The 27154-nt window shown below is 40.3% G+C and overlaps 1 protein-coding gene across 1 annotated transcript in view; it reads left to right on the top strand.

Moving 5' to 3' along the window:
* FRYL (FRY like transcription coactivator) overlaps positions 1 to 27154 on the top strand; it is a 152693-nt gene that overhangs the window by 63525 nt on the left and 62014 nt on the right. Inside the window, exons 10-27 of the mRNA XM_054382823.1 lie at positions 1153 to 1251; positions 3253 to 3354; positions 9918 to 10021; positions 10676 to 10784; positions 12352 to 12438; positions 14194 to 14365; positions 14920 to 15052; positions 15282 to 15389; positions 16310 to 16547; positions 17307 to 17492; positions 17585 to 17671; positions 18734 to 19002; positions 19501 to 19696; positions 20679 to 20803; positions 21592 to 21649; positions 22989 to 23080; positions 24825 to 24997; positions 26323 to 26483. Coding sequence (XP_054238798.1) covers positions 1153 to 1251; positions 3253 to 3354; positions 9918 to 10021; positions 10676 to 10784; positions 12352 to 12438; positions 14194 to 14365; positions 14920 to 15052; positions 15282 to 15389; positions 16310 to 16547; positions 17307 to 17492; positions 17585 to 17671; positions 18734 to 19002; positions 19501 to 19696; positions 20679 to 20803; positions 21592 to 21649; positions 22989 to 23080; positions 24825 to 24997; positions 26323 to 26483 — 2499 coding nt within the window. The remainder of the gene's footprint in view (positions 1 to 1152; positions 1252 to 3252; positions 3355 to 9917; positions 10022 to 10675; positions 10785 to 12351; positions 12439 to 14193; positions 14366 to 14919; positions 15053 to 15281; positions 15390 to 16309; positions 16548 to 17306; positions 17493 to 17584; positions 17672 to 18733; positions 19003 to 19500; positions 19697 to 20678; positions 20804 to 21591; positions 21650 to 22988; positions 23081 to 24824; positions 24998 to 26322; positions 26484 to 27154) is intronic.

The raw sequence follows: 27154 nt of genomic DNA on the forward strand, positions 1-27154 counted from the left end.
AGTGAGAGAGCTGTTGGGTTCCAGCATTGTGACTCCTTTACTGTCATTCTCTTGCTTAGTCATTCAGGCATTTTTAAAATCCTGACCTGAGTTGGACCCTATTGGTATGAGAGATGACAGCAGGGAAGCTAAGGCTGATCTGTAAGCACAAGGTTATATTCCAAAGCTGGTGGTGCTGGCAACAGCTGACTCATTTATATACTGATCAATTTATAGCTTAAGAATAGCAAGATAAATAATTTGTGGGCTATGCAGGAAGTGATTTAAAACGTAGCTGCTGTCTCAGTTCATTCTTCCTGGATTTGTATTTGTTACAGAGATGTTCTGCACTACTCTTTATACTTCTCCATCATGAAAGTTTTCAGAGGTAGACGTGACATACCTTTTAATAACTTATTTTATTGTTCAAACTAGCAAAAAAAAATTACCTTGTGCTATAGGGAAATGAAGAGGATAGAGGATTTCTTCCAGGAAAGCCAGAAAGGCAACACCCCAGGCTCACCCCCCATGTTGATTAAAAAAAGAAGCACAGTGTAAAACAGTAGGCTGAGAATAATGCTTGAATGAATCATCACAGGTATCCAGAGAGAAGCTGAGAGAGCTATTGATAGAGAAGGTGGCTGCCTGGTTTGTGGAAGGAAGGGATGAAAAAAGGTGTAGGGATCCATGTATCTGTGTCTTTAGTGCTGAAAGCTGAGCAAAGACAAGTTCCATGGTTAGTTGGCAGGTAATCCTGGGTACCACTTCCTAAGAACTGGAGGACATAAAAGAGGGGAGCATTGAAGAGGGCACCACTGAAAAATTCCTGTGTGTTATTTTTTCTTTCAGTATATGAAATTATAGTTTCAAGGGTAGCTTTTATTTGTCAATTGGTGGCAAATACTTTTTCTTCTCTGAGTATGGAATACAAGGCCACATTCTCAAAATAAGGGTTTTTTAATGGGTTTTGGGTTTGCTGTGGTGTTGGATGGGGTTTTTTAACTGTATGGCTACAGTCTATGACAGATTCCTTATGCCTCAGTTTGTATTTCAGATAAATAGGCTCAAAATCCTTTAACTGCCCTTGAATTAATAGACATCTAAATGTATTTTTAAATTGCCTCCAGTATAAACTTCTAACCCCATTTATGTGTGTATTTTCTGTTTTAACAGGCTGTTAAAAATGAAGTGAATGTGCCATGCCTGAAAAATTTTGTGGAGATGCTTTACCAGACAACCTTTGAATTGAGTTCAAGAAAGAAGCATTCGCTGGTATTTTAAAGAAATATTTCAACTTCTCCATTTTTGCTAATCTTTTAAACTGGTACATTCTGTGTGGAAAAGCTAACAGCTGTATTAATTTCAACCTTAACTCCTCAGTGGAAGTATAATTAAATCCACCCTACGTATGTGCATGTTCTCTAATTGGGATTCACTTCTTTGTGCTCTGTGAGATGGCCTTGAAATCAGTTCTTGGGTTTGATTATCTTAGTGGATTTCAGCACTGAGTTATTTAACCTAATGTCTCATCTAAAAAGAACTTGCATTCAGGGAGCCTGTGGATTTAAATTATGCTTAATTAAAATATGGATGTGTCAGACCAGAGTTTTCCAGTAATATGGCAGCCTGTTCATAGCCCTGATCTGCTTGTTTTCTCCTCTCCTCATGCACTTTGCTTTTCTTTTGCCATTTTATTTTAATTATCTCTTTTGGTTATAAATACCTATGGGGTTTTTTGATGTTCCTTTTCTTTTTTCTTGCCCTTTTCCTTTTTTCCTTTTTCCTTTTCTTTTTTCTCTTCCTGTTCCAAATCCTCTTCCTTTTCCTTTCCTTCTTCCTTTTCCTTTCCCTTTCCTTTTAATTTTTCTCTTCCTCTTCATTTTTCTTTTTTTCCTTTTTCCCTTTTCCTTTTCTCCTTTTTTCTCTTTTTTACTTTCTTTTTTCCTCTTTTTCTCTTTTTTCTTTTCTTTCCTTTTCCTTTTCCTTTTCCTTTTCCTTTTCCTTTTCCTTTTCCTTTTCCTTTTCCTTTTCCTTTTCCTTTTCCTCTTCCTCTTCCTCTTCCTCTTCCTCTTCCTCTTCCTCTTCCTCTTCATTTTCCTTTTCCTTTTCCTTTTCTCTTTTTCTTTTTCTTTTTCTTTTTCTTTTTCTTTTTCTTTTTCTTTTTCTTTTTCTTTTTCTTTTTCTTTTTCTTTTTCTTTTTCTTTTCCTTTTCCTTTTCCTTTTCCTTTTCCTTTTCCTTTTCCTTTTCCTTTTCCTTTTCCTTTTCCTTTTTCTTTTCCTTTTTCTTCTCCTTTTCCTTTTTCTTCTCCTTTTCCTTTTTCTTTTTCTTTTTTTGTTTTTCTTTTTTTCTTTTTCATTTTTTGTTAACCTAAGACCATATCTTAGCAAGAGTTTAAGTCTTACTAATGCAGTATTTGGTAATTCTCGATGGTCATGGCAGCCACGCTTCAAGTTGATTCACTTCACTTTGCTGGGAATGTAGAGCTAAATTCTGCATTACAATTGGCATACTCAGTAAATGCAAGTGAATTTAAAATTATTTACTGTCACTTTCATGTTAGGGGTGAACTTTACCTTCTAGTATTTTAATAATACAGAGCATATATAATCGTAGATAGTTAAACTCTTCATGTGAGACTAACATTGATGCTGCTATTGGTATTCACAATATCGTTTTATTTCTGAAGTCAGAAGCATTGTTTCATCAAGATTACAATTTACATATTCATCTCCATTCTTTCATTTTGCTCCATAACAAGATAATCTGCAGTCAGATTTGATGCTAATCACCATGGTGTATTCTTCTAAATTCTGTGGTGTTTAAACAAAGCTTAGTTACTAAAGCAAAGCAAAGTCCTGCTGGTCTGCATATACACAGACTTTATTGAATTATGCTTTATTCCTTACTAAAAGTGGACCCTGAGTACAAGGAATGCTTCTGACAACCTAAGTCTGCCTTGCTTTTTCCTGAGTTGCTGATGTTTTTTCCTGAATGCTCTTCTTGGCTCCCTCTCCCAGCACGTGTGACCCCATGAACTGAATCCTGTGGTTGTAGGGAAAGCGTGAATATTGTACAGAGGATGTGGTCTGCTCTCAGGCCTTGCTAGGGGATGAGCTTCACTATGGTCCCTGTTCCCTGGTCTTACACCATGAGCTCTTTCAGCACATAGGTTAAACCTGGGCTGCTGTGCAATGCCAACACTGAGAGACAAGGGCCAACTGTATTCTCAATGTGCAAGAATTTGATCAATTCTTTTTCCCCCCTACTCATAGGCTTTGTATCCATTGATCACCTGCCTGTTGTGTGTCAGTCAGAAACAGTTTTTTTTAAATAACTGGCACGTTTTCCTGCAGAACTGTTTGTCACATCTAAAGGTAAGAATCCTTTTCAATTCAGGAACTGTTGCCAATCAATAGCATTTATTCCAATGTATTCTTAGCATTCTTGTGCCTAAAAAAAAATGGCTATTTGGCTGTTTAAAAGGACACTGTGAAGTACATTTTTACAAGAAAATTGAATGCCTTAAGTCTTCATTAGTCTTAAACTTAGTTGTAAAACTTTGTGATGCTGTGTAATGCTGGCAATAGATGTGGCTCCTTGGGGGGAGAATAATTTTTTCTTGAGTAAAATCTGCAGGAGAAATACCTGCTAATTAATGCCAGAGAAAAGTAACAATGGTGATTGTTCATGTGCTAATTATATGGGAGAAAATAAGTGGCTTGTCTGCTTTTCTAAATAGACTCTATAGTAAGTGTAGAATTTGGAGTCCAGAAAAGAGATTATATCAACAACCTGTGATAGCTATTTTCCAAATAAAATTTACAGTGTCCCTTTAACTCATGGCTTCAGTTGATAGCATTGGAAACATGAGTTGGTTGATGAAGAGATCAAGATACTTGGAAATCAGGGACTTGGTTTAGTGACTTGCTTGTAGTCTTAATTGTTGTACATCTTCTTTCCTTAATTTTGATTAACAGAGTTGTTGATTGTGCCTAATTTGTTGATAATTCTAATAAATTCTTTGATCCAATGCTTCCCAAGATTCATTCTGGTTAGGAATGGGTGACAGTTCTGAAGCTTATTAGTGAAATAATGAAAGCAGCATGAAGGCAAAAGAAAATGGGTTTAGCTGCTTGGATTGCTTTTTAAGGGTCATTTTGTTTCTGTGACAACTTTCACACTTTTCTGTTGCTTGTTGGGTATTTTTGTATATTTTTCATCTAACATTGCAGTTCTTTTGCCAAATGTGCCTTGATTCTTGTTTTGCTGTTTATTTTGCTTATGGAGGCTGCTTTATTCTTATGTTTTTAAAGCTTTAAAAAGTTTCTTACATTCTAGGAGTTGCATTTTTCTGGCATAATGTCCATTGCTGGTAATGGATGCATTAAAACTATAGTTGCCAGTGAGTTTAACTTATAGTTGCTGAGCATGCATTTTGTATTTTACTTAGTTTTGTTAACCACTAACAGCTTAACACATTTACTGTAAGGCTCTATTCAACAGAAATTTTACAGAGGAATTTCTGCAGTTCGGAATTTGCAGTGTTAGGATGCTGTCCCATCAGTGACTTATTTAGGATATTTTATGACTTGGTTTAATTCAGCCCACCAAATACTACTGGGGTTTTTTTGTGCCTACCTTGATCACCACAGAATCATAGAATGCTTCCCCACCATGGGCAGGGACACCTCTCAGCTATACTTGGCTGCTCAAGGCCTCATCCAGCCTGGCTTTAAACATCCCCAGCGAGGAGGCAGCCACAACCTCCCTGGGCAGCCTACTCCAGAGTCTCACCACCCTGCTACTGAAGAGCTTCTTCCTCAGCTCTGGTCTAACCCTGCTCTCCCTCATCTTCAAACCATTCCCCCTTGTCCTGTCTCTAAACACCCTGATGAAAAGTCCCTCTGACCCTTCCTGTAGGCTCCCTTCAGGTACTGGCAGGCAGCTCTAAGGTTCCCCTGGAGGCTTCTCTTCTCCAGGTTGAACACCCCCAGCTCCCTCTGCCTATCCTCACAGCAGAGATGTTGCAGCTCTTGGATCATCTTTGTGACCTCCTCTGAACTCAAGGAAGCTTTTGAGTTTAATCTTGAAAAATACCTCTCCCCGCCCCAGTTCCTCATGTGTCTTATGAATTACTCTGTTCCTCTGTTTCTGAAGCCAGTTAGATGCCTGCACTCTGGAATAAGTAATCTCATTAATTTATAAATCTGAATTTCAAAGCAGTTTAGTCTTCTAGATTTCCCCTTCCCCATTTTATTTCCTAATGACTGAAATTACTTTTATTTGGAGTTACCTAAATATCTAAAATGCAGTAAAGGATTCCAAATCCCCTGTCTCTGGTAAAGTAATTTTGTGAGATCCTGGGAGATACTTTAGAGTACTGGAAGGGTTCATGCACCCCTCCTGTAGTAGTTAAAATTAACAAATAAAGTAACACCAACACTTAGACTCTGACAGGGACATTCTGTGAAGAGTACAGGCCTGTGAGCAAGCCACCAAGAGGTAATTTAGGTCAGGGATTCATGGTGCTCAGGTTTATTCCCTGGTGCCCAAGCTCTTGTTTTGCACTGGACACCATGTGGTGACACTCTGGTGACAGAAACATGCAATTTCCCATTCCTTGTGGTGGGAAGGCTCACACCTTCAGCTGCTCCACAGTACCTGGTATATTCAAGGTATATTCATAGCTTCCCTCCCCCTGAACATATTTTGGTGCAATATTGTGTTTTATAATGCTCCTGAGAATGCTTTGAATCCTACTCCAGTGCTAGCAACGTTCACTGCCCCTGTAAACTCTTTGTGCTGGGTTTCAATCCATTCTACCTTTACTTATCCTCAAAGCAGGCTTTTTGTGGGGGAAAAACATCTCAGCCTTGCTGAAAGAAGGAAGCCTCAGGGTGTGGACCAATTTGAATAGCAGATAAGTGAGTTGGAAGAGTCAGCGTAGACCAGGGGTGTACCAAAGGGAGTTTCTTGGTATAGACACAGGTGGCCTTGTCCCACAGAGCAGTTGGGGTGCTGTTTCAGCATTCAGCCCAGCAGGGAATTGCTTTATACACTGTAGTGTAGGCAGGATTCTGCACTTGTTCAGCAGACACTGGGTCACTATTGTAGGATGTTTTGCTCACTCTGCCTTGTATTCAGACTGATTCTAACAGCCTTGTCAGAAAGCTGAGAGATTCTTGGCTGAAGCTGAATTGTTGTGATATCCTTACCACCTCTTTCAGGGAAAGAAAAGAACATTTAAGAAAGCTGCTGAAATGAGAGAGAAAAGTGTCCATCATTCTGCACCACTCTTGGGTGGAAAAGAATTACTGGGGTTTGGTTTGGGGTTTTTTCCCTTTTTGTTTTCACAGTTTAACCTTAGTGTCTCTTACCACAAAACCTTGAAAGCTGGAAGAACATCTTTTGCCAGTGTAGCAAAAAAATACTACCTGTATTTCTACTGAATAGAGTCCTTACTAGACAGCTATCTGTTGGTTTTGTGCCTTTTTTTTTCATCTAACATGCATGTGCCTTCCATTCTCATGTTTGTTATGTTTTGCTGTCTCACATTGCTTTATTTAGATGCCATCTAACAACAGTATCAGAAAACAAATAGAAACACTGCAGGTGAGTTAATATGTTGTTGTAACTCGGTGAAATGTTGCTTTGTCTCATGTTTTGTATGTTACCTGTTGTATTTTGTGCTTTCCTTTCCTTGTAAAACTGTGTTAGAACTGCGAAGGAGCAGGAGGACTAAGGATTTCAACTTCTGTTTCCAAGATCTCTTTTTCTTGCCAGGGAGGAAAGTAGGAAGATCAAAAAAGGATCAATTATCATTTTTTTCCTTGGGGGTGGAAATGTGGCTGTGTGAGATTGAGCGTCAGTATCACAGCTGGTGTCCCTGAGCAGCAGTGCAAGTTTCCACTGCAAGTAACCTACCTGCTGAAATTGCTTTTTTCTGTTCGTTTGCTTCAAGTTTGCAAGCAAACTTGAAAACATTTTCCCCATCAGCAACGTGAAACTGATTTACTGTCACACCTTGCAGTGCACTAACTTGAAAGCCTGTTAACACTGTTGGTTATGCAGGTGTTAAAAAAGTAGGAATTGTTTTAGTTCAGAACAGAAGGAAATGTTAACATCAGTATTAAAAAGTACTTTCTGCAGTAAGTGACTACCTTTGACTAGCATGGGAAAGATGCTGGTTTGTTTCTTGCCTTCATTAAGATCTGTTTCATTGACTCATCTTAATGTGTCATGGGAGACCACTGTAGATTTGCTCTTAGGTTTTGGGGTTTGTAACAGACGTGCAGTTCTCAACAGCTTACTCTGTAGTCTGATATAGTTGAGGTTAAGTTTCAGGATTTTAAGTAAATCTATGTTTGAAAAAAACAAACAACAAAACAAACAGTGCTTTAAAATCTAGCTGAAAAGGTTGAAATTCATCCAGATTGGTGAATCACATAGCAATAGATTCATAGAATGGGTTGGGTTGGAAAGGACCCTAAAGATCATCAAGTTCCAACCCCCTGCCATGGGCAGGGACACCTCTCACTAGCCCAGGTTGCTCAAGGCCTCATCCAACCTGGCCTTGAATACCTCCAGGAAGGGGACATCCACAACCTCCTTGGGCAACCTGTTCCAGTCTCTAACCATATACTGTATTCGTGCTGCAGTAATCTCAATGAGAAAAGGAAATGCTGACATATGAACACCAAATAGACAAGAAGTGTGCCATAAATTAGACCCCAAAAGCCATTTTCTTTTAACCTCTTTGTTAATGGGAGAGATAATGAAAATATTTTCAGTGCTTAAGAACTTAGAAGTATTGCTGTATTTAATTAGTAACCCTTTTTAGAATCATAGAATCAAAAGGTGAATGCCTCTTTCTACTTTAACAAAGAACAAAACTCTGTCATAACTACATCAGGAGTATTGGATGCTAAACCTCCTAACAGCTGGAATATTGTTAACACATTGTAAAATACCTGCCACCTGCACCAGGATTTTTATTAGATGGTTGATAGCCAATACTAAACTCTGTGTTTTGTTTGGGACCTCTAAATTATGCTCCCCTTTGAAACACCAGAAATAAGAACATTGGAGCATTACTCAGTTTTAGGCTGAATTCACCATTCTGCTTTGAACATCAAGAGCTGTTGGCCTGTAGGTTAAATAGGATGAGTAATAGCATCATGGGGGTTTGCTGTTTAAGTTGATTAAAGTCAAAGCTGTCACAGCCTCACCCCCTCATACAATTATGAGTCTTTGCTTCTTCCTCACAGTAGCAGTGATGATAAATGAGCTGAACAGTGGGGCAGTTATCTGTCTGAATACTAACCAGGGAGGGATTAGATTTTATCCAGATCACCTTCCTGAATTTATCCACTGCTTAGCTGCAGATTTTGCTAATTGAGAGGCAATGGCAGGAACACATGGATGAGTGTGAGGGAAGGGTAGAACAGAATTATCACTGGCATAAGATGGATTAAATTATTCCCTCTAATATTCTGATCCAAATTCATGTAATTTGTCTGTAAAGTGCTAGTTTTGCCTCCTGTTATTTTGTGATGGCTTTTAGCCTTTGACAAAGGAAGCTGCTGCCAAAACCAGTAGTCTTAAGCCACCTGTGCTGAAGCCATCCAAGTTACTCTCCTTTGCCTAGGCTATTGCACTGACATGGCCATGAAATTATTCAGACAAACTTCCTGGTGTGAGTTGTCTTTCTCCCTGCTAGAGTCAATGCAAAGGGAGAGTGAGATTGTGAAGGAGGAGAGCAAGGATGAGACCATCTCTTCTTGACCAGTATGGCCTTAGATCCACTTGTGCCCTTTGTTATATCGCACTCTGCTTACTCCGGGAGGACAGTGTAGCCTGCTGTTCTGACTCGTTGACTTGTGGTTGGGGCCACCAAATATGAAGTTAGATCGGTTCATGCCATCACGTAGATATGTCTTGAAACAGAGAGACTTCACTGGAGATCAGGAAAGTGTGTTTTGAGGGCTCTTTTGTTAAGTTTTTTTTTCCTTTTCTCTCTCTCTCTTTTTTTTTTTTTTTTTAACTGAGAGAATGCCTGAAAAGATGACAACTGGGAATCACTTACTCTGTTTATGAGCTTACGTATAGCAAATCCAAAGAATCTCACTGAACCCTTCAAGATGATAAATACACCAAGAATCTCTAGTTGGAAAAGGGGAGTGCTGGAGCTGGTATGAAGACTCTTAGTTACTGACTGGTTTACATAGTTTTGAGAGCTAGGAGCAGCAAAGCTAAACTCCTAATAGCAAGACCCCAAAAATACATAATTATTAAACATACAGTGCATAATTTAAACTGAATGATACCACAACATTTTCTGTTAATTCAACAAAAAGGTAGCTTCATTGTTCCAATAAAAATCCATTGGAAGTCAGTGAACTCAAATACAACCCCCAGGAGCTGGCTCAGTCGGGTGATGCCTGGAGTGCACACCCAGAGAAGCATCCTTGTGTGCCTGCTCCATTTTGCATTCTTTTCTTTTGCACCTGCTGTCATAAACTGAATGATGGACTTAGACTTTGTGCCTGATCCAAAGCAGCTACTTCTGTGTTTCAGACAAACTCTTAATTTAGTTTGCTTCCAAAGTAGGCATTTGTTACTAATGGCTTTCTAAGAAAGGTCCTTGGAAGCAGCACACTCTTGGTGTTCAGTCTCAAGAGGAGGATTTGCTTTTTAGTTACTGCTCTGTGAAAATCGGGTGAAATGCTATGGAACTGCTCCTTCAATCTACAGGTAGTATTGGAAATATGCAATGCAGGGTTGGTTTTATGTTTCTATTAAGACTTTCCAGTGTTAACCACATCCGTTTTCATGATTCAAAAATACAGAAAATGTTCTCTGAAGTCAAAATAATAATAATAGAATGTTCTGAGTGTCTCACAGGCAACAGTAACCACATTTTTCCTTTATTTTGCAGAATAAAGATCCCAAAATGTCCCGAGTTGCACTGGAATCTTTGTATAGGTTATTGTGGGTTTATGTTATTAGAATAAAATGTGAAAGCAACACTGTAACTCAAAGGTAAGTTCATTATGCAGAGGATTTTAAGCTGTAAATTCATTATGCAAAGGATTTTTAAGTTATTGATTGTTGAGGGGTTTTTTCCCCATAGTGATTTAAGAAGAGATCTTGAAGCCAGCTCAGGGATGGTCTAGACAGGTAAACAGGGGAAGAAAGACCTGATGTTAATAGAGAAACCCAAAAGAACTCAATTACTTTGACAAGGAGAAAGAACAGAGACTACAGTTCTCTTTGCAGGGGTTGGAGAGATAAGGAGGAGGACACTTAATGAAGTTAAAATGCACTAAATGGTACCAGAACATATAGGATACGAAGTGACCATCACTAAGTATGGGCTGGAAATGAAAAGGTTTTCTTTATAAGTTACCATCATGAGAATTTGGAATAGTCATTCAGATTTTGCCTCTCCTGAGTGTTGCTTACTAGTTTAAAGCTGGATCTTGGTCTGGTTATAAATGAGCTCGTAGTAATGTTGCCTGTGACAGGGCTGTCACTTCTGTAGGTGGTCCTACCTACCATATGCTCTGATGTTATTTAATAGTAACACTTCCCCCCCCATCCTCTTCCAGGTTTGACCTGTAACACCTATGCTATTAGAAGAAGTTATTTTAAAAAGCTTTTTAATTTCCTTTTTTTGTTTCTGAATTGTTGTAGCCGTCTCATGAGCATTGTATCAGCACTTTTCCCCAAAGGATCACGCAGTGTGGTCCCACGAGACACACCTCTGAATATATTTGTGAAGATTATTCAGTTCATTGCTCAGGTAAGAACACATCTAGGTAGAGCTGGAGGAATAGGGTCAAGGTTATTGGAAAGAATTGTAAAGCTAAAGTTAGGGTTTTTTAAGATATGCCCTGAATTAAGGGCCTTATATCTTGAGTAGAACTTCCCTAGATATCTGTACCACATGAAATGACTCATTCTGTTTCTCCTAGTGGCAAAATTATTACAGAAGGTTCCATGTGAACATATGGAAAAATTTTTACTGTGAGAGTGACAAAACACTGGAGCAGGCTGCCCAGGGAGGTTGTGGAGCCTCCTCCTCTGGAGACTTTCAAAACCCTCATGGACGTGTTCCTGACCCTGCTCTAGGTGATCCTGCTCTGGCAGGGGGTTGGACTGAATGATCTCTGGAGGTCCCTTCCAACTCCTAATGTTCTGTGATTCAATAACTGTTGAATATAAATATGATTATTAATATTTACATCTGTATTGCACTGTTGTGGGACACCAAACTGGGAAGAGTGGTTGACACACCTGAAGGTTGTGCCATTCAGCCAGACCTGGACAGGCTGGAGAATTGGGCATGGAGAAATTGAATGACATCCACCAAGGACAAGGGTGGAGCTTTGTATCTGGGAAAGGGCAACCCCATGGATCAGTGTAGGTTGGGGAATGAGCTGTTGGACAGCAGCTCTGAGGAAAAGGACCTGGGGGTCCTGGTGAGCAACAGGATGACCATGAGCCAGCAATGTGCCCTTGAGGCCAAGAAGGCCAATAGCATCCTGGGTGGGGATTAGAAGGGGTATAGTGAGTAGGTCAAGAAAGGATTCTCCTCCCCCTCTACTCTGCCCTGGTGAGACTTCATCTGGACTATTATGTCCAGTTCTGGGCCCCTCAGTTCAAGAAGGAGCTGAGGGAACTGCTTGAAAGAGTCCAGCACAGAGCCACAGAGATGCTGAAGGCAGTGGAACATCGTCCTGTGAGGAAAGGCTGAGGGAGCTGGGGCTCTGTAGCTTGGAGAAGAGGAGACATGTTTTCTTCTCTTACAGATAGTTTATCTGTGCTTCAGCTTCCCAGGTTATTTGCCTGTGGTCACACAGGGATGATACAGGACACACAACCCACCTGGATGCATTCCTGTGCAGACTACCCTAAGTGACCCTGCTTTGGCAGGGGGCTTGGACTCAATGATTTTTTGAGGTCCCTTCCAACCTCTGATACACTGTGATACTGTGAACCCTTGACTGTTTAATATTTCCTAGGAGTTATTTGGGTTTAATCACTGACTTTAATCAGTTACCTAAACCAGTGCAGCTCATTTATTAGAAGTGTTTGTCCTGAGCAGAATAGTCTGGTGGGAATTTTTTCGGGAGGAATGGTTCAACCATAGCAGGGGATGAGCTGTGTTGAATTATACCATAGGTATTTAAAGAAGAGCATAAGTCATAAGAAGAAATAGGGAAAAAGGAATGTTCTTTTCAAACTTAATCTTTATTTTTTTTTAAACATTTAAGATGTGATACCTAGCACCTGTACAAAGCCAAGCAATTAAATTCTGCATGTTAACATAAAACAGATTCTCCTATCTTATCTATTCCTGTTTGTAGGAACGTTTGGATTTTGCAATGAAAGAAATAATATTTGATCTTCTTAGTGTTGGAAAATCACCTAAAACCTTCACTATTAATCCAGAGGTAAAAAAAGCTAATTACTTGCATGTAGCAAAAGCAGGGCATTGGGGATTGGGGGGGGGTGGGGGAGTGTGTTTTGGGAGGAAGTAGTTAACCTCACCTGGAATATTGTGTCCAGTTCTGGGCTCCCCAGTTCAAGAGGGCTGGGCATCTGCTGGGGAGAGTCCAAGAGAGAGCTACCAGGATGCTGAAGGGACTGGAGCACTGCCTGGTGAGGAGAGACTGAGAGCCCTGGGGCTGTTCAGTCTGGAGAGGAGAAGACTGAGAGGAGATTTAATAAATGTCTTTGAATATCTGAGGGCTGGGGGTCAAGAGGGAGGGGACAGGCTCTGCTCAGTTGTATGCTGGGATAGGACAAGGAGCAATGGATGGAAACTCCAGCACAGGAGGTTCCACCTCAACATGAGGAGGAACTTCTTCACTGGGAGGGTCCCAGAGCCCTGAAACAGGCTGCCCAGAGAGGTTGTGGAGTCTCCTTCTCTGCAGACTTTCAAGCCCTATCTAGGTGTGTTCTGATGTGACCTGTGCTAGATTCTATGGTCCTGCTCTGGCAGGGGGGTTGGACTTGATGACCTTTGGAGGTCCCTTCCAACCCCTAACATCCTGTGAGCCTGTGAACTATTTTTGAGCCAGGATGAAAGCAGATGAAGGATGTTCAGCTAAAAATATGAAGTAATTGTAGTCCTGCATGATTGCTGTTTCTCTTCTGTTGTCTAAGCTAGCAGCTCTTTTCAACCATAATTTCAGTTAGCATCTGTGAATTTTTGTTTCAGTATCAAGTGTAAAGCCTTTTGTCAGAGGAGCCAGGCTAACAGATGAGACATTTAAGCAATGTCTGTCTTCTGCTTTCATATTAATGCCTTCAGTGTTCTGTACTGTAAAATATTCAGTATATTAGCCTGTTCTAAGTCAGTTAACTGGCCAAGAAAGCCAATGGCATCCTGGCTGGGATCAGAAACGCTGTGTCCAGCAGGAGCAGGGAGGGGATTGTCCCCTTGTACTCAGCTCTAATGAGGCCACACCTTGAGTATTGTGTCCAGTTTGGGGCACCTTAATGCATGAGAGATGTGGAGGTGCTGGAGCCAGGAGGACAAGGAAGTTGTGAAGGGCCTGGAGAATAAATCTGATGAAGACCAACTGAAGGAACTGGGGATGTTTGGTTTCAAAAAGAGGGGGCTGAGGGGAGACGTCATTGCTCTCTACAACTACCTGAAAGGAGGCTCTGGAGAGGCTGCTGCTGGTCTCTTCTCACAGGTAATTAGTGATAGAACAAGAGGGAATGGCCTCAAGCTGTGACTGGGTAGGTTCAGACTGGACAGTAGGAAAAAAAATTTCCCAGCAAGAGTGGTCAGGCATTGGAATGTGCTGGGCAGGGAGGTGGTTGAGTCACCAAGCCTGGATGTGTTTAAAGGTGGTTTGGAGGTGGTGCTTGGGGCTAGGGTTTAGGGGTGAACTTTGTAGAATAGGGTTAATGGTTGGACTTGGTGATCACGAGGGGCTTTTCCAACCTGAATGCTTCTGTGATTCTGTGAACTGCAATCAGAGTTGTGAGGAGGCACTGAGGGATTGAGCTTTATTCTTGTTGCTATCATTAGCCTAACATGTAACACGTAACATTTAAATGGTGCCTGCCTAACTGGAACCATCCTGCTGCCTGTTTTCAAGGGAAGAAAAAGGCAGTTTGTATTTTGCCTCATCTGTGTTACTTCAACATCTTAATTTCTTCTGTTTCCTCTTCTCTTTTTCTTTGCGTTGAAGAGGATGAATATCGGCCTCAGAGTCTTCCTTGTCATAGCAGATAGCTTGCAGCAGAAAGATGGTGAACCACCAATGCCAACCACAGGAGTGGTGCTGCCCTCAGGAAATACTCTACGTGTGAAGAAAATCTTCCTGAATAAAACGCTGACAGATGAGGAAGCCAAAGTTATAGGTCAGTTACATCCCTTTGTAAGCTGCCAGTCCAACAGATGTCTGCATCTGGGAGTGCTGGTTGGCAGCCGGCTGAACGTGAGCCAGTAGTGTGCCCGGGAGGCATGGAAAGCCAATGGCATCTTGGCCTGTATCAGGAATGGTGTGGCCAGCAGGACCAGGGATGTAATTTTGCCCTGTACTGGGCACTGGTGAGGCCTCAACTCGAGCACTGTGTGCAGCTCTGGACTCCTCACTGCAAGAAAGATACTGAGGTGCTGGAGCAGGTCCAGTGGAGAGTGACCAGACCGGTGAGGGGGCTGGAGGGAAAGTCGTATGAGGAAAGGCTGAGGGAGCTGGGGGTGTTTAACCTGGAGAAGAGGAGACCTTAGCACTCTCTACAGCTACCTAAAAGGAAGCTGTAGTCAGGTGGGGATCAGGCTCGTCTCCCAGGCAACTTGTGACAAGATGAGAGGGCATGGCCTGGGTTGAACAAGTGGCAAACATTTTTAATGAAAAAGTGAAAATTCAGTGAGAATAAATGAAAGAATTGATCAGAACTCTTTGGCTTTGCAGGAATGTCCATATACTACCCTCAAGTCCGAAAAGCTCTGGACAGCATTCTTAGGCATTTGGACAAAGAGGTTGGGAGGCCTATGTGCATGACCAGTGTGCAGATGTCCAACAAAGAGCCTGAGGACATGATTACGTATGTACTGAGCTGCAGTGGTTTCAGATTGCTTTTATGCTGTAACATTGCAGCTAACATGATTCTTGCATTAGAATTATTGGCTTTTATACTTGATTAAATGAGAGCTGATTGCCTCAATGCATTGTGTAAAATGTTGCTCCTTTGTTTTGATGTCAAATCCAAAAATTTTGTGGTATACTGAAGTAGATTTTCTTGTTCTTTTGTTGGCTCTATACCATTTTTGTAGGGGTGAGAGAAAACCTAAGATAGATTTGTTCAGAACTTGTATTGCTGCTATCCCAAGACTGATTCCAGATGGCATGAGCAGGACTGACCTCATTGAATTGCTGGCAAGGTAAAAGAAATGCAGTGCTGCTGCTCCTCTTGTAAATGCTCTGTGTGTGTGAGTTTGTCAGTGCTTAATGGAGTGAGTCCACTGCATACACAACACATTCTTCCATCCCTGCCTGCCTTCTGCAGTTGGTCAAGTGGTACTGGCCAGACTAGCAGGAGGTAAATTTATCCTGAAGATCACAGGTTGGAAGGGACCTTTGAAATCATCTATGCCAACCTCCCTGCCATGGATAGGGACACTTCTCAACTAGACTCAGCTGCTCAAGGCTTCATCCAACCTGGCCTTGAACACCCCCAGGGAGGAGGAAGCCACAGCCTCCCTGGGCAACCTGTTCCAGAGTCTCACCACCCTCATACTAAAGAACTTCTTTCTAAGATCCAGTCCAAATCTGCTCTCCCTCAGCTTCAAACCATTCCCTCTTGTCCTATTGCTAGACACCCTCTCCAGCCTTCCTGTAGGATCCCTTCAGGTATTGGAAGGCAGCTCTTAAGGTCCCCCCAGTGTCTTCTCCAGGCTGAACACCCCCAGCTCCCTCAGCCTATCCTCATAGCAGAGGTGTTGCAGCCCTTGGATCATCTTTGTGACCTTCCTCTGGACACACTCCAACACCTCTGTGTCCTTCTTATGATGTTTCTCTGTGAATACATGAAATACTTGACCTTCTCTCTTGAAAATTATTTGTTTATATTGAGTTTTATGAAGTCTTGTCTTATTTTGCTGTTGCACCTTCTGTCAATAGAGCTGTAGTGACAGCACCTTCTATCCATAGGCAGGTTCAGATTTGTATATTCAGTGCAGAAAATGCATCTGTGTGGAAGTATTGTACAGTAAAGTGGGAAAGGTTAAAACCAAGCTTTAATTGTTGGCTAAGAATATTTCACTGTAGGGTGATGATCCTGATCGTTTTTTTTTCCAAACAGGCTGACAATTCATATGGATGAAGAACTTCGTGCCTTGGCTTTCAATACCCTCCAAGCATTGATGCTTGATTTTCCAGATTGGAGGGAAGATGTTCTTTCAGGATTTGTATATTTCATTGTGCGGGAAGTGACGGATGTGCACCCAACTCTTCTTGATAATGCAGTAAAAATGTTAGTGCAGCTCATAAATCAGTGGAAACAAGCAGCCCAAATGCACAATAAAGCCCAAGATTCTCAGGTATTTCTAAATAAGATTCTTTGATGTTAAAAGTGTGGTTTGAATCTGCAGAACAATTTTATTGAGCAGACTTCATTGGGTTTGTTAAGTAGTAAAAGGTCAGCTTACTTTCTTACAGTGCTTGAAGATTTTTAGACTTATTATTTATATCAGCATTTTGGACAAATTATTATTATTATTATTATTATTATTTATTATTATTATTATTATTATTACTACTACTACTACTACTACTATTATTATTACTATTATTATTACTATTACTGTTGTTGTTATTTTTTTTTTTTTTTACTGCTACCATTATTATTATTGCTATTACTGTTATTACTACTATTATTACTTTTTTTTTTTTTAACCTAAACACTAATTCATGGCCACATTTTTTCCTTACATCAAAAGCCACCGTGTGTAACTGAAGTAGAAGTGGTTAAACAGTAGAACTAGAAAAAAGCACCATTTTTTTTTGGTGGCAAACAGAAGGGGTTCCAATAATTTAATTTCATAGAATCCCATATGTGAGAGTGTGAATTACTTAGTTTTCTTTTTGCCCTCGGTGCATCATCCTTGTGAGAAAATTGATTAATGAAGAATGTCTTGTAGTTTTTGTTTGGACTGAATTCAGAGATTAAAAAAAAAATAGCTGATATTATGTCAACTAGTGGTCAAACAAGATCTAAATACATCCCCAATGATGAAAATAAAGTTTGGTTGTGTTTAATTGTTTTTTAATTTGCTTAACTTGTGCGATCCTTCCCTTAGCGTGGTGTATCCAACGGGGCTGCTCATAGCCTTCCTCTGGAGAGGACCCTTTATTCCAGTGTATTTCACGTGGTGGAAGGCTTTGCTTTGGTCATCCTTTGCAGCACCAGGCCTGCCACCAGGAGATTAGCTGTCAGTGTCCTCAGAGAGATAAGGGCCTTGTTCACACTTCTGGAAATCTCTAAGGTAAGGCTTCATGACTCAGTCCTGTGACTGCTTAATGAAGCTACTTGTAACTTTCTTTCAACTTCTCATGCTTTCCATTTTGGCTTTTGTAGAGCGATGATGAGTTAGCTATAGATGTAATGGACAGACTAAGTGCTACTATCCTGGAGAGTTTCATACATCTCACTGGAGCTGACCAGGTAGGACCATTTTTGTGTTAAGTTGGTTGTAAGATCAAGTAATTGTGCAAAACTATCCCAAATAAATGGTATATATATTTTAAATGCTCGTGTCATTACGTTGATGCCCACTTCATCAGCAGTTTGTCTCTGTAAAAAAACAAAACCCAAGTAAACAACAACACCACCAACAAAATAATCCTCCAAAAACTTGAGGAATGTTGTGAGAATGACACCACCATTGCAGGTTTTCTGATCAATGGTGTGTCATGACCACCATATACTCACAGCTGTATCTATACCTGTGTTGTCTCATCTTGTTCATAGACTACATTTTTTTGGCAGCAAAGACCACTGTCTTTTTTTGCAGTGGTACAGTGTCTTAACAGTCAATATGTCATTCATCCATGGGGAAAGCTATAATACCTGTCAAGGAATAATAACTGAATTCCATAGGTATACATTTATCATTGAAGTGTCATGCAAAGGCCCTTCCCATTTTAGGTACAGGAAACACATTGGAATTCAGTAGTAATGCTTTTAGGGTTTACAGTCTTTTGGAGGAATAAATTCATGATGAGTGAAAGAACCTTCTTCTTCTATTTCCTTGTGTTTATATAACTGTTATAATAATTTCTTATATGTATATATAAATATATATAATAAATATTATACATTTGTTATATATAAGAATAATAATTATTGTTATTATATATAATAATATACATGGTGATTAATTTATATTATATTTTTTATATAGTATAATTTACATGACAAGGCCAGGTTGGATGAGGCCTTGAGCAGCTGAGTCTAGTTGAGATGTGTCCCTGCCCATGGGTAGGGAGGTTGGAGTAGATGATATCTTAGGTCCCTTCCAACCCAAGCAATTCTGTGATTCTATGATGTTCCTAAAACTGTCCACTTCAGAAACTTCTGTAAAAAAATCTGTAAATTAAGTAGTTTTATCTATTCCAGGTGTGGTTTTGACACTGCTGCTTTATTAGATGTTTAACAGTGAGAAAGTTGTTACTCAGTAGACATGGATGTTAAATATTGCCTCATTCTCTGTTTTTATGCCCACAGACTACTTTACTGTACTGTCCCAGTTCAATAGATTTACAAACTCTGGCTGACTGGAATTCCTCACCAATCAGCCACCAGTTTGATGTGGTCAGCCCCTCACATATATGGATATTTGCACATGTGACTCAAGGCCAAGACCCATGGATTATAAGCCTCTCAAGTTTTATGAAGCAGGAAAATCTTCCCAAACACTGCCCGACAGCTGTAAGCTATGCTTGGACGTTTGCTTATACCAGACTCCAACTGCTGTCTCCACAAGTGGATATAAAGTAAGTTAGTGTCTGAAGTAAATAGAATTTATCATCTTGAGTATTCTTTCAAGATGTATCATCACTGTAACATCATTATGTTTCAGTGAGGTGACATATGGTAATATTTGCTGTGGGCTTCATTCAGCTTTACATAACAAAAAATTAAAGAAATCCTATTTGGGAAAAAGTTATCTGCTGTAAAGATTAATTAATTCATGCCCTCAGCCACGTATTTACCCATATTTGGCTATAAAAGCATGTTACTGATGTACAGGTCTGTTCTGAACAATGTGTTCAGAGTTTACCATGTCAACAATTTTGGAAGCAATGGGATATAGATAACTGAAAAATAAATTCAGTAGTAAAACAAAGTGAAACCTGGCAAGTTTTATTTACTATCAGAAGAGAACCAAAGTGAGGCCTGGCAAATTTTATTTCAATAGAGAACCAAAGTGAAACCTGGTAACTTTTATTTACTTTTTGGTTTTCTTTTTTCTTTTCTTTTTTCCCCAATAGCAGCCCTATCAATGCAAAGAAAGTGAATACTACTACAAGCAGTGACTCCTATATTGGGCTCTGGAGAAACTACCTGATTCTTTGCTGCAGCGCAGCATCTTCTTCAAACTCCTCCACCTCCACAGGCTCTGTGAGATGTTCCCCTCCTGAGACGCTGGCGTCTACTCCTGACAGTGGTTATAGCATTGATTCAAGAGTAGGTTCTTCTAATCCTGGCTGTAAATATGTCTACAGGTTTTTTGTCTGTAGAAACCTCTGAGGCTTATAATAGCAATCATGATTCTTAGAAACTGGTGTGATTAGTCTGCAAATATTGTTTAGTATACAATTCTCTTCAGTTGTTTAGGGTAGCAGTTCAGTTCACTTGTCCTAATCCATATTGTAGAGGCTTCTCTTGCTTATATTTTCTTTAAGGCAAAATCTAATCCTGTCATGAAAATGTTAACCCAATCTCTGAGTCTTATCTAGTGGTAACAAGGAAATGTTTTGTTTATCACTAAGGATTATTTTGGCATTCTCAGCAGATAGCCCCTCACTTTAGTAACTGAAGCAGAATGCTGCTCAGGCATGATACAAGTTGTTACCTTTTTCCCAACCACAGGCAGTTTTGTGTCTGCCTTGCTGCATATCACTTGCAGATTTATTTTATTTTGCTTTTTTCTTTGCTAATTTTTGTATTTCTCCTTTTTGACTTGCTGTGGAAGGTATAGTAGAGGTGAAGATAACTCATGGACTCTGCAGCATTTTCTTTGGCAGAAGCATCCTGTTCTGCTTGCATGTTACCAAGATCCTTCTGCTGAATCTGTGAAGCTGTAGACTGAAACTTTGTGCTCTTTGAGAGAGCTGCAGCACAGCCTAAAGAGCAGGACACCAGAAGTCTGCTTCTTGTCCCTAAGGAGGGCAGATACACTAAACATGCAAAGCAACTGTATTGCGTTGAGGCATTCATTGTCATCTGACAATGGAAATTCAATTACCCAAGGAATGGAGAAGTACTTAATGCTGCTTCACTCTTTCAGAAAGCATTTTTCCACATCAAAGATCAAAAAGTGTATTTTTTTATCATTTGAAGTCACTGATCAGTGTGAGAAGAGTGTAAAATTCCAGCAGATGTTTTCCTGTCTCTACTGATTGATGGATAGCTGCTTCATTCTATTGTATTCTGGTTTTCTCCTTAGATCATTGGCATTCCATCCCCGTCCTCCCTGTTTAAGCACATAGTTCCAATGATGCGCTCTGAGAGCATGGAAATTACAGAATCCCTTGTGCTGGGACTTGGCAGGACCAACCCAGGAGCTTTTAGGTAATTGTTTTGTTTCATCTGGGGAATCAGAGCTCAGAAAAAGAGGATTTTGGTTTTGTCTTTCAGGAATTTTGAAAGAGCTGTACCATCTGTACCATTGTCTTTCCTAGCATTTAGTGGTGCGATAAAGATTGTTAGAGGTTGAAATACTTTTATGTAGAGGTCAAGCCTCCATAAAGAACAAGAAGTTAGCTGAAAAAATAGACAGCTGCCTTTTGTTGATATGAAAGCCTGCCCTTATAAGAAAGAATAGACTGCATGGACTATTACCATGTGAAATGTTAATTATAATCATTTTGTAAGAGTTACTAAGCTCTCCTTATCGGTATTACCAGCACACATTGTTCTGTGGTAGGAATTTCATGATAACTGTATTGTGAAAAAGAGATTTTTTGGATGAAGCTGAAAAAAAATTCATTTGGAACTGTGTTCTGATAAGAGCAATTTTTTTTCCCCTAATAGTAATCTATTTACACCTTAAGGTTTTGTTAAACCCTTAGTATGAAAATAAAATAAAATTATCTGTGATAGAAATATGCCCTGACACTAAGTGAATGCAAATCTAGTGATATGTATCGAGACACCATTTGGTAACCTGTCCTGAAATTAGGAAAAATATCTTTGTAGGAAACATCTCTTTTAACTGCTGATTTATTTCAGAGAGCTACAGGTAAAGAAGGGAAACCTGAAGGTGTTCTAACATGTGTTGTAACATTGCTGTGAAACTACTTTCAGCTGAGATGTTGATGTTTGGTTTTAATCTTTTGAATGATTTCATTTTCATTTAGGGATCTAATAGAAGAATTACATCCTATAATTAAAGAAGCACTTGAAAGAAGGCCAGAGGTAATGTGATATTTCCCACTATATTCAGCAGACTGTTTTAACTCTCTTCTCATAAATGATGTTAGTTTTGTTCTGTACTTGCTGCACCTAAAACCTGTCACTATACTAGATAAGAAGATGAGATGTTCCTTTTTGAAAGATTGTGAGATGTTTACATCAGAACGCCTTCATGTTTCTTTTGAGCTCTCTTTTATTTCTGTACCAAAGAGGTTTTGTTTCAAATGATAAAAAGATTACTGTAACCTTTGCCACATTCTTTGAATTCCTTTTACCTAAGCATAGTTTTACACAGGTGTTACTTAGTTAGGTCATCAGTAACCTGCCCACAGTTAATAAGAGCCTAAGACATAGAATTGAGTTCTGCTGTTTACCAACTTTACTGGATTTTAGGGGTTTTTTAATGCTGTCAGCTCACTTGACCATCTGCTCTGGCTAAACGTTTTCTGATGGAGAACATGTTTTAAAGCAAGATTTAGAACTCTCAGTGGGTATTCATAGAAACAGCAATCTCTGCAGACACAAACTCAGAGATGATTACTCAGTGTTTTTTATGGTAACTGCTATTCTTATTAGCAATACATTTGTAATTAAATACAGATGATGGGAAGGAACATTACTGCCTCAAGACAGTGCTGGGCTATAGAGTGTTTTGTCAATCTTGAATGCATATGATGGAATAGTTTGGAGTGGAAGGGATTTATAAATGTCATCCTGCAATGAGCAGGGACATCTTCAACTGGATCAGAACTTGCTCAGCACCTTGTCCAAACTGACCTTGAATGTTTCCGGGGATGAAGCGCCTCCCACCTCCCTGAGCCATCTGTTCCACAGAATCACAGAATGTTAGAGGTTGGAAGGGATCTTGAAAGATCGTCCAGTCCCACCCCCCTGCCAGAGCAGGATCACTCAGGGCAGGTCACACAGGAACTCATCCAGGCAGGTTTTGAATATCTTCTGAGTGGGAGACTCCACAACCCCCCTGAGCAGCCTGTTCCAGTGTTCCATCACCCTTACAGTGAAAAAATTTTTCCTCCTGTTTCCATGGAACTTCCTATGTCTCAGCTTCCACCATTGCCCCTTGTGCTGTCATTGGGCATCACCCAGCAGAGCCTGGCTCCAGCCTCCCATCCTTGTGCCACTCACCCTGCACATCTTTACAAACATGAATGAGGCCTCATTGCTTAGCAATTTTGATAACTCATCTTAAAAGGTTGTCACTCCTAGTAACTGATGTCAGTTTTAGTACAGATATAATAATGCCTTTACATACCCCAGTGGCTTTATGTATTTAGAGTTTTTCCTCTGCTTCCTTTCACTTTGTGTTTTCTCTGTTGCCTAGAACATGAAGCGGCGCAGGCGTCGAGATATTTTACGAGTACAACTAGTACGAATATTTGAACTGTTGGCAGATGCTGGTGTCATTAGTCACAGGTAAGGGCAGCACTGAGGAAAGCATGGATTTTGTGCTTCTGAATTCAGTCACTAGTATTCTTATGACCCTGTAGAACAAGCCTGCAGAATTCTTCAGCGAGTTGTAGTACGCCACTAAATAAGCAGAGGTGATTTCATAAAATTGGGACTTTTGCTGGCTTTCTAATCCCTCCCTCTCCCATGCTCTTTGTCACTTGGGGCTGTTTTCTGTTTAAAATTCTCCTGTTCCCTGGGACATTGCTTTGAACAGCTGTCATGTTCCTTCTTGTTTGTGTGTGCTCAAAGATCACACCAGTTATGCAGATCAGAAAACGCAAGCTGCAACTATTTTACTATCGATCTGGAGTTCTTCCTCATCTGGACTCCTGATGCTGGTCCTATGCAGAGAAGGCTGCTGCTCAGTAATAGTGCAACTTTTTCTTCCTGAGGGAGGTAGAATGTTGACTGGCTTGTGGTTTTTTTTCTCAGTTTGCCTTGCTTGTGTAGGGACGCTTTGAAAGGAGACTTAAAATTCTGGCATATGTTTTACAAGTCTCTTAGAAATTGTTTTCTGTGCAGGTGGAATTGTGTAAGAGCAAGCAGGCTAGGAGATGGTTGGGCTAGCTTCTCCCATTCTGTAAGCCAATGATACTTAAACATGTATTCCTCCACCATGACAATAAAATCAGTGTGAAATTGTCAATCTTGAAGCAAGCTGCTGCAGTATATCACAGAATGTTGCCTCAGAAGCATTTCTAAAATGTCGTTCTTCCATTGAGCTGCTGATTTTCAGAGTGCAGCCATTAAAATCATCACTGGTATTTAATTAGCCTATGTAAAATACCTCCTGACTGCAGTCTGCACCCTGGAACTCTTGTCAGCTTTTTTTCTCAGAGGCCAGTCTGACTCTTTGGTGAATGATAGCAAGCAATTGAGGACTACCATAAGCCTCTTGCATTTGGTGTGCAAGGCATGCTTTTTTCAGTTGTCCTTCTGTACAGATGTGGAAAGGGAGCCAAGAGGAGAGGAATCGCCCCTCTAATGAAGAAGGGCAGTTTTTAATCTCCTTAGTTTACTACAGATGTCTAGTCAGATGCTAAAGCAATTAAGAAGGGAAATAATAAGTAGTTTCCAGAGTTATTGTCTCAGGAACAGGCTTGGGAGAGCGCCCTGGCATCGACCTCTTCTCCCCCAGTTGTAGTCAGTAGATTCCAGCATAAGCAACCCAAAATGGGGGGAGGGAGGCTGGCACTGGCTCACTCCTCACAAGAGAAATGTAATGGAATGAATATATAAAGAGAATAAATTGCTTTCATCTGCTATTAATCAATCAGCATGTCATGAAGTACTGAACCTCTTGAGTGACTCCCAAAAATCAGTGTGTGATATAGATAGCTATGGTGAAGTTGTAGTAATTCTTTTTTCTGGTTTACAAATTGCATGGATCTCAGAGGAGTGGAAGGAGAAGGTTGTTGGGGGGGTGTTATTAGTATTTTTAACACTTAGAACACGTAGAACTAATTCTGTAGAAGGATGAGTGAGTTATATAGTGAGGCTTAATGATTAGTTTGCTTTCCTTAGAGCTTTTTATTTAACACTGAAATAGAAGCTGGGTAAAGAAATGGCTTCTAATTAAATACTTACAGTGATGTGGTTGTAGGGTTTAAAAAGAAATCTATATCTTTTTAAAAGAAAAAAGGGCTTGTTTTCCAAACTCACTGTATGCATTTATCATATTACTAATTTATTTTACTTTCTTTTTAAGTGCAAGTGGTGGCCTTGATAATGAAACACATTCCCTCAACAACACTTTACTTGAGTATGTCGATCTAACCAGACAACTCCTGGAAGCTGAAAATGAAAAAGATTCTGATACATTGAAAGATATCAGGTGCCATTTTAGTGCCTTAGTGGCAAATATCATTCAAAATGTCCCAGGTATGTAAAAATGCTTTAAGAATTATGGTGACTGTAGTTAACGTGCAGTACGTTAAAAAAAAAAAACAAACAACAAACACACAAAAACTAAACAGAATTCCACTTTTTCTCATTTTATGCCCTCAGTTTTTAATCTAGCTTTAGCAGCATGAGGTTTATAAGAGGGACTTGTGGTACCCTTTGGAAACGTAGAAGTGATTTTCTTGTTAGCAGCAGTCTTCTTGAACGGCAGTGCATTTAAATTCTCTAGACTAAGCATAGAATCATTTGGGTTGGACAAGACCTCTAAGACCTTCAAATCCAACCTAAACCCACCACGGCCATTAAACCATGTCCCAGAGTGCATTGCCTGCATGTTTCTTGAACACCTCCAGGGATGGTAACTCCACCACCTCCTTGGGCAGCCTCTTTCAATGCCTGACCATCCTTTTAGTAAAGAAATTTTTCCTAACATCCAAACTAAAACTCTCCTGGTACAATTTGCAGCCATTGATACCAGGGAAAAGAGACCATCCCCTACCTCACTATGACCCACCCTAGCAATCACCCTGAAACATCTCTTCCATTCTTTTTCCCTCACCAGCTAGGTGTTAATAAGCAGCAGGATTAGGGAAGTAGTACTAAAACACCTCCAATCCATGGCAGCCAAGAAGGAGCTAGAGGCTACTTGCTGTGGTTTGAAACTGTATGAGAAGCTCCACATCAATGAGACACTTTGAAATTCTTGATTGCTTTATTTTTTCCTCTGGTCTCTGCCATCCTCTTCTGTAAGAGACAACAAAACATGCCAAGAAGATAATACGTTCCAGGCATAGGAACAGGGAGACATTAACTCATGCACTGAAGGTTCTTTTGCAAACCCATGCTAATATTCCATGGAAAAAGTTAAAGGACAGCATGGTTAGCTGCATTGCTGTCCTAAGACCAGCCCAAACCTCCTTATCTGACAGATTAAATAAGGGTTTTGCAATGTGTGTGCAGATGTTTGCGGTGTGGAGGCCAAGGTACCTGTCACATGGCAGTCAAGTGGCTAAGAAATGTGTTGTACACTAGTGGCATTGAACAGGCCAGTACGAAACCTGCATCCAGCTATTATGATGTGGAAATGTGTCTTTAAAGTGGTTAGGGTTTTGTTAAATCTTTTTTATTAATGGTTTGGGTCTGTTGCAGTTTTATGTACTTCAAAATAAAGAATGCCAAGATGATGCCTGCTCTCGCAGGGGGGCTGGACCCGATGATCTCTGGAGGTCCCTCCCAGCCTCTAATGTACTGTGATGCTGTGTTACTGTGATTGTGTCTAACTGTGATTTTGGTTTTTTTCACAGTCCACCAGAGAAGAAGTGTCTTTCCACAGCAGAGTCTACGCCACAGTCTGTTTATGCTGTTCAGTCACTGGGCAGGTCCTTTTAGTATTATGTTTACTCCTCTGGACAGATACAGTGATAGGAACATGCGGATAAACAGACACCAATACTGTGCATTAAAGGTATTTCAGCACTTTCTGCACTGTGGACATAGACTCTTTGTGTTGACTTTTCTAATACAAATTTAACAACTGGTCTTTGTGGATGTGGTTTTCACATCCTTGTTGCCATTCATGATTTAGTTCTTTTTCTGTTCTGCCTACGTTGTGTATTTATGACACCTCAGCTTTTTCCATGCTGTAAACTATAGCACTTCCTATAGGAATTGCTTAAAATCATAGAATGGTTTGTGTTGGAAGGGACCTTAAAGATCATCCAGTTCCAACCCCCCTGCCATAGACAGGGATACCTTCCACTACACCAGGTTGCTCAAGGCCCTGTCCAGCCTAGCCTTGAACACCTCCAGGAAGCAGCTTCCCTGGGTAATGTGTTCCAGTGTCTTACCACCCTCACCATGAACTGATGCAAATTCATGTAATTCATAGATTCATAGAGTGGGTTGGGTTGGAAGGGACCTTGAAGATCATCTAGTTCCAACCCCCCTAGCATGGGCAGGGACACTTTCCACTAGCCCAGGTTGCTCAAGGCCTCATCCAGCCTGGCCTTGAACACCTCCAGTGAGGGCACATCTGTGACCTGCCTGGGCAACTTGGTCCAGTGTCTCACCACTGTTACTGTAAAGAATTTCTTTCTAATGTCTAGTCTAAATCTACCCTCCTTAAGCTTTGATCCA

The sequence above is a fragment of the Indicator indicator genome, chromosome 8 (assembly GCF_027791375.1).
Source record: "Indicator indicator isolate 239-I01 chromosome 8, UM_Iind_1.1, whole genome shotgun sequence".
In the NCBI taxonomy this organism is placed as follows: Eukaryota; Metazoa; Chordata; class Aves; order Piciformes; family Indicatoridae; genus Indicator; species Indicator indicator.